At 28.3% G+C, this 9,956-nt stretch overlaps 1 protein-coding gene across 1 annotated transcript in view; it reads left to right on the forward strand.

The window, feature by feature from the left end:
* LOC148303568 (acetylcholine receptor subunit alpha-like) overlaps positions 1–4,177 on the forward strand; it is a 207,421-nt gene extending 203,244 nt beyond the window's left edge. Inside the window, exons 12-13 of the mRNA XM_088269754.1 lie at positions 2,236–2,443; positions 3,743–4,177. Of these exons, the coding sequence (XP_088125880.1) occupies positions 2,236–2,443; positions 3,743–3,940 (406 nt within the window). The 3' untranslated portion in view covers positions 3,941–4,177. The remainder of the gene's footprint in view (positions 1–2,235; positions 2,444–3,742) is intronic.
* Positions 4,178–9,956: the final 5,779 nt, after the last annotated feature.

Raw genomic sequence — 9,956 nt, forward strand, 5'->3', positions numbered from 1 at the left:
TCAACATACTTTTTTTCGGCAAAATCTATCCATTTTAAAATTAAGTTTTATTTATTAAATACCACTATTTCTTAAAATCTACTGTTACACGTGTTTCGATGCATTCACCGCATAATGTATGAAAATTATGCGGTGTCACAGTAGGTTTTAAGAAATAGTGGTATTTACTCAATAAAACTTTAATTAAAAATCGATAATTTTATTGTAATTTTATTTAAGAATGTAAGGCTGAGATAAGCATTATCGATAAAATTAAAAAAGGTGTGTTGAGATGGTTTGGACATGTGGAGCGTATGAGTGAAGAAAGAACGGTTTAACAAATTTATGAGGCGAATGTAGTTGGAAAAAGAAGCAGAGGACGACCGAGGAAAACTTGGCACAATCAGGTATGTCAAATACTTGAAAGCGGCTGGGTCAGGAGTCGTAATAATCGTCGGGTATGTATGAGGAGATGCATGAATGTAGAAGAGGCAAAGAATGTTTTCAAAGACAGAGTGGTGTGGCGTTCGATTCTCTCTGCCTACCCCTGCGGGGAAGCGGCGTGATGGTTAGTTAGTTAGTTAGTTTTTTTTATTTTTTTATTGTTTTTATGATATCTTGGGCAACCTCAATTATCATAATAGAGAATGCACATACATCGATATCAATAACAATAGATTAAAAACGGTATTAAACGCAATTATTTGAAGTATTAAAAATAATATGCAATAATACAAATTAACTCAATAAATAATTAAAAACTCATTCAAATGCCAGATAACAATTTACAGGTTTTTTTTTTATGATCTGGATAATTTTTAGGTGTAAACATATTATAAATATGTAGAGCTTGCACCTAAAGTTGATAAAATGTGGATGGTACGTAATTTGTGTTTGATTGATGTATTGTATATCCTTATCTTATATTGTATTGTATTATAATCAAACCATATGGTAATGTCTCTCGGTGGATATTTCCGATTTAACATACTGTGTGTATAAAATTAATTTTAAATATTTATTTCGATATTTTTATGGATTTTATTTTAACAATCAATTTCATAGGTACGCACCACCGCAATGATTTAGAGTAGGTACATAATACAACTGGCATTTATGGCATAATATTAACTTTTCACGTTAGCACGCTAACATATAACAATAAATGTACCCTAGACATAAAAAAGAGGATAACGCTAGCCAAGCAAACTTTTATGAAAAAGTACAGCCTCCTATCAAACAAACATTTAAAAATTGAAGTAAGAAAAGGATTCATAAAGGCTTTTGTTTGGAGTGTTTTGTTGTATGGGTGTGAAACCTGGACCATCCAAAAGTACGAAAAAGACCGGCTTGAAGCATTTGAGATGTGGGTTTGGAGGAAGATGACCAAGACATCATGGGTTGTAAGGAAGTCCAACGAAAAGGTGTTGCAGGACGTAAAAGAAAGAAGAGAGCTTTTAAATCATATTTTGAAGAGGAAGGCCAAGCTAATAGGGCACTCAATTAGAAATAGCACCTTTCTTAGCAACATCTTCGAAGGAAGAATCTTGGGAAAACGAACAAGAGGCCGCCCAAGAACTTCATACTTCCAGGATTTGAAGCGGCTCATGGACGTCTCCTCCTATTCGCAGCTCAAGAGGATGGCGACTGACAGAGACAAGTGGCTGACACTACAAGGCGCTGCCTTTAGAAGATGATGATGATTAACTTTTCAAGGCAGTGGTCATGTCTTCTGACGATGTGCTCGAAAATCTGAAGAATTAGTCTCAAATAAACGAAGAAAAGTAAAATTTATAAAAATGGCGACATTTAAATGAAGGGATAATAATTAAATATTCTATAATATATCTGTAATTAATAAAGAAAGTTTTATAATTTTTTCTTAAATATTTTTCACAGATACTTTGAGCACATTTTATAAAATAAATTATTGGTACACTTTTTCATACCGATTTCGACAAGAACCTTGTCATCCTCAGGGTTTATGTATTCAACGTTTGAATTACTACATAATATTTGAGTATTTCAATGTTGTAGAATTTGGATCATAATTTGATAAAAAGATCTGAGTTTTTCCTGTACAGAAATATATAAGTATGTTTATTATAAAAATATGAATTCAAAACGTTATCGCATTAAAGAACATTTACCTGAATTATTTTTAAAGGTTTGCCACTTTTCAAAAGCTAGGTAGAAAATAATGGACGAAGATGTGTAACATACATCATTGACAGTTAATTCTGTGTTTGGTTAAAGGGAGCTGGATCCGAGCGTGCTGGGCAGCACGTGTCGCATTCACGGCTCTCCACCCGCTCCACCCCCACCGCTGGTGGAGGGTGCAGTCGGTGGGGTGGGCAGGTGCGCGCGTCTGCAGCACTGGCACCACTGCCCCGAGCTGCACAAGGCCATCGACGGAGTCCGCTACATAGCCGACCAGACCAAGAAGGAAGAGGAATCTACCAGGGTAACATGACACTATAAGAGATCGATTCAAAATAGCACTGGGATGTGCGGTATTCATAATCGTCCACCAGATCAAAAGAGAGAATAAATCATACTATATGTCTATTAATAGTTATTTAAACCCTTCAGAATTAAGCAAAAATTCTTATGAATTCTTAAGAAGAGACTCATCACATGTAGCATAAATTCTATAATATTTTCAGTAACTTTGTTATGCAGAATTGCATTAAATTTTATATATTTTTATCGATTGAATGATCTTTAACCAAGAACAAAAAGTTATCTACCAGGGTAACATGAAACTATAACAGATAGGTTCAAAATAACACTAGGATGAACGGTTTTCATAATATAGAGAGTGCCGATAGAAATGAAAAAAAGTATTTCACACTTTAAGTCTTGTAAAGGTTATCTCAACTCTTTAGAATTGAGAAAAAAATAATTTAGAAATAAAAGTTGATTTAATAGCATATCAAGATATAAATCTAGCAGGGTAACATAAAATAATAACAGATTGATTCAAAATGACACTAGGATGTACGGTATTCGCAATAGAGTGCCAATTGAAATGAGAGAGTATATCACAACGTACGTCTTGTAAAGGTTATGTCAGGACTTCAGAATTGAGAAAATAATAATTGAAAAATAACAGCTGATCAGATCAAGAGATGAGTCTACCAGGTTAACATGAAACCAAAACAGATAAATTCCAAATAACACTAAAATGTACGGTATTAATAAAAGAGTCCGATCGAAATGAGAGAGTACTCGTATATCACACTAAACGTCTTGTAAAGGTTATATCAGCACTTCAGAATTGAGAAAATAATAATTGAGAAATAATAGTTGATCAGATCAAGAGATGAATCTACCAGGGTAACATAAACGGATAACAGCCAGATGTAAGAAGAAAGAGAAATATGAAATATGTACACTACTACTATTTTAAAATATCTGACTAATCAATAAAAATGAGGAGCAATCTATAATATTAGGGAAACATAAATTTTACTACATACTTGACAACAACTGAGTTATTTTTATTTTTATTTCCAAAATGTGCATTTTCCCAAACAGATAAAGATAATTTAATTTTTATTTTTATTGTTTTGTTAGTATTTTTTAGTTAGATCTTTAAATAAATATTTTTAAAAAATACACGGAATTGAAAGAAAGTTCTCTTTTTTGTTTAATTCTCCAAATACTGTTCTGAATTTTTTTCATATATCTAACAATTTCGATTTATAAAAACATGCTAAAAAAGTACCACTTTTAAATGTGTGGTTTTAATTTATTGCAGGTCAAAGAAGACTGGAAATACGTAGCTATGGTGTTGGACAGACTATTCTTGTGGATATTCACCCTCGCTGTGGTTGTAGGGACAGCCGGAATCATTCTACAAGCACCAACCCTTTACGACGACAGGGCGCCCATAGACGTGCGACTGTCAGAAATAGCGTCAGCCACTGCGAAACCTCGACCACCACCACCGCGTTAAGAACCTAATTATTCTTCTTGTGAAAATTTTACTCCTCTGTATCAGCATGCAAAGGGTTAACCATTTCGTAAGGAGCGAGTCGAAAGCTCCTCATTCTTGTTTGACGATTTGTTGGTTAACACGTTCACTGCCAGGAGCATTCTTGTATTGGAGCTTCCGAGATTCACTGATCTTATAACTGACGGGTGCGTCTTTTTACACACGATAAATATTCAATTGATAAAATTAAAAGAAAAACACATCTACATTTTAATTATTATCTTTGTATAGTGTGATATTTGTTCATGATATGTGATATTCTTCCAAAAAAGCTTATACAATATTAAAGTATAAAAATATAGTATAATGCTTCATAACTATAGTATTTTTATGAGAGAATTAAGAGCAAAATTAGAATTATCCAGCAATGTTTTCATATATAATTTTTATAGTTTGTTGCTACTTAAATATGGATTTAGACCGTATTTATTACGTCGAAATATTATTGTGTTATAACTTGGCATCAAGTCTTTATTTTATTGGATACTTCTATCTTTTGTATCCTACACCCTCATTTATACATACTTAAAAAAACTATTTGAATGAAAAGCTTGTTTACAATTTCATTTTCCAAAATTATCATGGACAAATATTTTTAAAAATCACTATATTGGATTTTATTAGGAATTGAAATGAATTGAATTATACACAAGAAAATAAATTTATACATTTTAAATTTTTAAATACCATAACTAATGTATTTATATATATAAATCACATTTATATAAATGATCCTCACTTCATACTATTATACAATACAACCATCATGTCAACATTATGATAATTATAAATATTTTATTAAACATTAAGTAAAAATGATTATTATATAATGTAAATAATATATACGGTACATCATAAGCATGGTTTAATTCATGTATAAACCTAAATAATTGCACTTTTAAATACTTTAGCATTATTTGTCAAAATATCGGAACCTTAGTGAATAGAACGAATTAATAAAAATTAATAAATTAAAAAATAAAGTAAAATGGTGAGAAAATGAAATATTACATGAAATTTGAATCAAGCTCTAATTCTATGGCTCTCATTATTTTTTTTACTGACTCTACATTAATGTAGAAAGATCACCATCAAATACCAACATCTTTACATTATCACATTAAAAATATTACTCGCTCTTAATATTAAAAAAAAAAAACAGACATTACTTTTATAGCTTTTTAGGACTCTCAAAACTGCCAAAATTGTCGTTAACAGGTCAGAGAAGAAAGAGAATTCTAGTTTTTCTCTTTTTCTCTTTTTCAGGTTCTTAAAAATATTAGGACCTTACTTTTTCCGCATATTGCGATATTTCATAGGTAGTCAGGACAACATAATCTATTGACTTATTATCCCACGTATTAGAACAAATGCATTTTTTTTCTTACTTCACCATTCGATCATCTATCATTGTTTTACCGCACATTCATCTGAAATTTCGTATTTCGACTGGATTACGTCTACTTTTATCTTTTACCTACTTCATGTTTCACTTCCATATGTAAGGGTTTGAATCAGGACTATTGTGTACTGCCTTTTGAGCTTTCGCTGTAAAGCTTTTATTTCAATTCAGTGCATCATTCACTCTGTTCCTATCAATCATTCTCCTTTCTTCATCAATCTTTCTGTTTTTAGAAAACATACTTCCCAAATATACGAAATTACCTGTCTGTTCCAAACTTTAACCATTTACATAATATTTAGAATTCAAATGGTGTAATAATCAGATATAATTTTTTTAAATCTCCCGGAAATTGTGATTGTTGCATTTCTATATTTTTTTACTGAAAGACAAATCATTTGTAACTGCTCTAAAAAAATATCACCATATTTAAAAATAAAATGAAATTATAAATTGATATCACTCATCAATACTAAAAAAGGTTCTAAAACTATTTTAATTTCTAAAGATATATATGATAAATTTAGCATACTCAAACAATGTAACAAAATTGACGAATTAACGATTCTATTAAATAGTATAAAAATGTTTTATTTCTATGTAAATATATAATAAGAAATGTGTATAACATATATTGTATTTCAAACACATTTGAACTTTTTAAAGCATTGTCATCATTATTTAAATGACATTTTATATGTATTCATGCCCACATTAAGGTGATTTATTGACATTGATATTGTTAAAATGAATTATTTATTAATTATTTTATTTAGTTAAGTAACTGATGATAATTTTAATATATTGAATAGATGATTTAATCTCACATCATTCACCTTTCTTGGGGACCATAAAATAATTTATTTATGAAGAATGTATAATATTATATGGCACACAATTTATTTTTATCAAGAAAAATGGTTTTCGCCTTATGGAGTTTGAAACTTATGTATGATCTTTAATTTTCCCTTTATAATTGTAAAAATACAATCTAATGATTTTTAAAGGTCCCTGTTGAGTAACTGAAATATTAAATGGTATGTTAGGTTATTTCATTATTTCTTTTCACATTGATTCATATCCAATTTGAATTTAAATATCATTAAGTTTTTAAGTGTTTATATGGCTATACAACGTTTTTCATACTATTGTAGTTTGATTTTTATTTTTTTTTGTTATTTCGTTATTCTGTAATATTTAAGAGATATTTTTTTTTATGATACAGTTTAAATATTTTCAACCTTTTGGCACTGTATTTGTATATTTGATATACAAATATAGCATCCTTAATAAATTATTTAAAAAAAAAACAATTTAAATGTTATTATTGAAATTTAATATTTTATCGAGGTAATGATTTGCGATCTCTACGATTTTATTAAAAATGGTGTTGAGGCTATATGTAATAGACGATTAATTGTAATAAAAACCCCTTGCTCACTTATGTTACCTAGTAAATATAATAAAATAAATTAAATCTAAGTGGAAATAATTCTAGAACTCATATTTACCATTTTTTTTTAAATTATTTGAGTGAAAAATGTAACAAAATGGTTAGGCTTCTATTTTTTATTTATTTTAAAATATACATAACTTTAAATTCCGACAATATCAGAACTGGCATAATAAATATGTATAATAAAGTGATTTGCATTTTCGTAGGTCGGACATTAACCATTTCTACAATGCAGGTTTATTGTTTCTTTTATGATAAGAATTATAGTAAATCTCATTTTATTTTTACATTAAAAATGATTCATTTAGTAATAATTACATAAAACATTAAAATAAACTGGAAATACAAAAAACAATTTTCTGAAAATTGGTTTCTGAAAAGTGTCCAGAAAAAATAGTATATGAAAACAAAAGATTTTTTTTATCGAAAAATTATACTTATTTAAATATAAGCACATTGAAAATCGATGTAAAATAATAATTTTAATATTGACGAAATCATTTTATAATAAATTATTTGTTATGAATCATACGAATGCGATCCTGTAATTATTATTTTTACCTAGATTATGATGTACTATAGAATGACGAATATATATTCCTAAGTAAAAACATCTTATATCCCATAGATAATATTGTAATTTTATGTCAAACATATGCACATTCTATGATTTTTAAACCTTAAGCATGTAAGACATACTTTAATCAAATTCCCCAACTTTTGTACACAACATCGAAGCATTGAAAATCAATTATATTTTCTATCAGTAGTTTTTATTTGAATATTTGCAAAGAAAAATAAATTTAAAATGATTATATTTAACTATTTGATTTTACGCAATACAAAGCGATTCAATAACTTTGTTTCTTATTTTAATAACTCAATTCATTGTAAAATACTTATTAAGCACTGACCTAGATTTTTTTTCATGTAATTAAATAAATTTAATATAATTTATTGATCGGCCCTCACTTAATGGTATTGTCATTTAATTTTTAATTTAAATTTACTTGGTATATACAAAAATTGCTTAAAATCTATTGCACGCATTTTTCTATGCAATCAGCATCATCATCAAACAAGCGAATCAGTTGTTTTTATCAACTGATTTGCGAGTGAATGTGAAGATGTTTCTACCTGTGACAGGTAGAAACATCTTCACATGTAAAAACACGCGAAGTTTTTTAGGCAACGTTGTGTTAAAATTTCAAAGGATTCCGTGATATATATATATATATATATATATATATATATATATATATATATATATATATATATATATATATATATATAAATATATATATATATATTTATATAATTAGCTTAACTTTTAACACCTATATATTTAGCTTAACTTTTGAACCTACAATATTGAATTAGGTGTGAGAAATTCCACTTCAACCGATTTGTTTTGTAAAAATAAAACGCAATCTCACCGAACAATTTTGTTGAAGATCTGTTATCATTCAAGTCTGTAATTTTCATCATGATATAACATTGTACAAACAAAAATTTATCATTTAATCACGGATTGCAAATTAAGGTTATTGAAAAATATAATGAATTAATAAAATGAGAATGATTAAGCTTTATTTGAACTCATAATAAAACTCGGTAATACTTAATTGTTCATAGCACATGTGGAAATGTATAAAAAATATAATGATTATTTGCACATCAAATGAGTTTTATTTTTATCAATTTCCTCAAATTATTTTTACCCAAATATTCTAATACATCACAAAATTTAAACTAAGTTTAATAAGAAATGAAATAATTAAATAAAATGATAATGATAAAGCTTTATTTTAAAAATAAAACTTGGTTATACCAAATTGTTCACAGCACATGTGGAAATGTATAACAAATAAAATAATTATTTGCACATCAAACGAGTTTTTTTTTGTAAAATTTTCACATATTCATTTTCCCCCTAATATTTCATGACAAATACAGATTTCGAATTAAAAATATGTAATTATTTTATGATTAAGAATGATTAAGCCGTTTTTAACGCACATGTGGAAATTTATAATAAATATAATAATTATTTGCACATCATACATGTTTTAAAACATAATTTTTTAACAAATTCGCCCGATAATAACGCCCGATTTTTTTTAAGAATGTATATGAAATATTTTCGTTTTTTTTAGAATATATATATAAAATATATATTTATATATATTTTTTAACTTCTCACCTTTAAATAACTATTTTTTAATATAAAAATCAAACAGGCAAAATGTTACTTGGGTTTAGAGAAAATAAAGTTGCGACTTATCGAATACTGGACCTTAACTAGTGACCGGGTTTCGTTGTTATCGTCATCATCAGACTGGTGACAATCGCTGGGTCAGCTAGTTATTTAAAATCATTCGCAAGAAGCATGACCTAATAAAGAAATTATGAAGTTTTAATCTTTTTTATTGATTTTTTACAATCTATTATTACCAAGATAATGGTTATAGTGCCTTAAAACAACAATTTATCTGGATTACGGTGATGTCCCCCTTTTAACATTATACTGATAAACTTATTGAACCGACGATGAATACACAATATTGATATTGTTGTCACGAATCTAGCTTACGTTATCTTGTTTCTGATAAAATGCTATGAAATCAATACATTTAGAGGGTCATTTTTTCAAAGCCTTTTGTAGGTCAATAAAAGAGTACATACATTTCTGAATAAAACTTATTTTTTGACATCTCATCAAAGATGAAGAAGAATATGGCAGTCTGGGCATTTACGGGGCTGACGACCGTCATGGGCTGGTTTAAGTGATCACTTTACACACGTGTAAAATTCACCAATTCTACCCATTATTGACAACCACACTACTCAAATTCTTGGAAGTTCTATGTATATGAACCAATTTGGAAACCTTGTTCTTGAATCACTAGAACTTCACTAGAGACATCTATTGGTGAGATGAAACAAGAACAAGGTTTCAAGAACAAGGTTTCTATGCTATATCTTTTGTTTCGCCTTGTTAGGGCATTATCAAACGAATTCGAACATTCGTTTGATAATGCCCTAACAAGGTGAAACAATTGTCACAATATAATTTTTTATGTGTTTTTGTTAATAAAATACAACTTAGTAGACTCAAA

This window comes from Brachycentrus maculatus, unplaced genomic scaffold, assembly GCF_059751285.1.
Source record: "Brachycentrus maculatus isolate JH-2025_06_01 unplaced genomic scaffold, ASM5975128v1 h1tg000362l, whole genome shotgun sequence".
Classification (NCBI taxonomy): domain Eukaryota; kingdom Metazoa; phylum Arthropoda; class Insecta; order Trichoptera; family Brachycentridae; genus Brachycentrus; species Brachycentrus maculatus.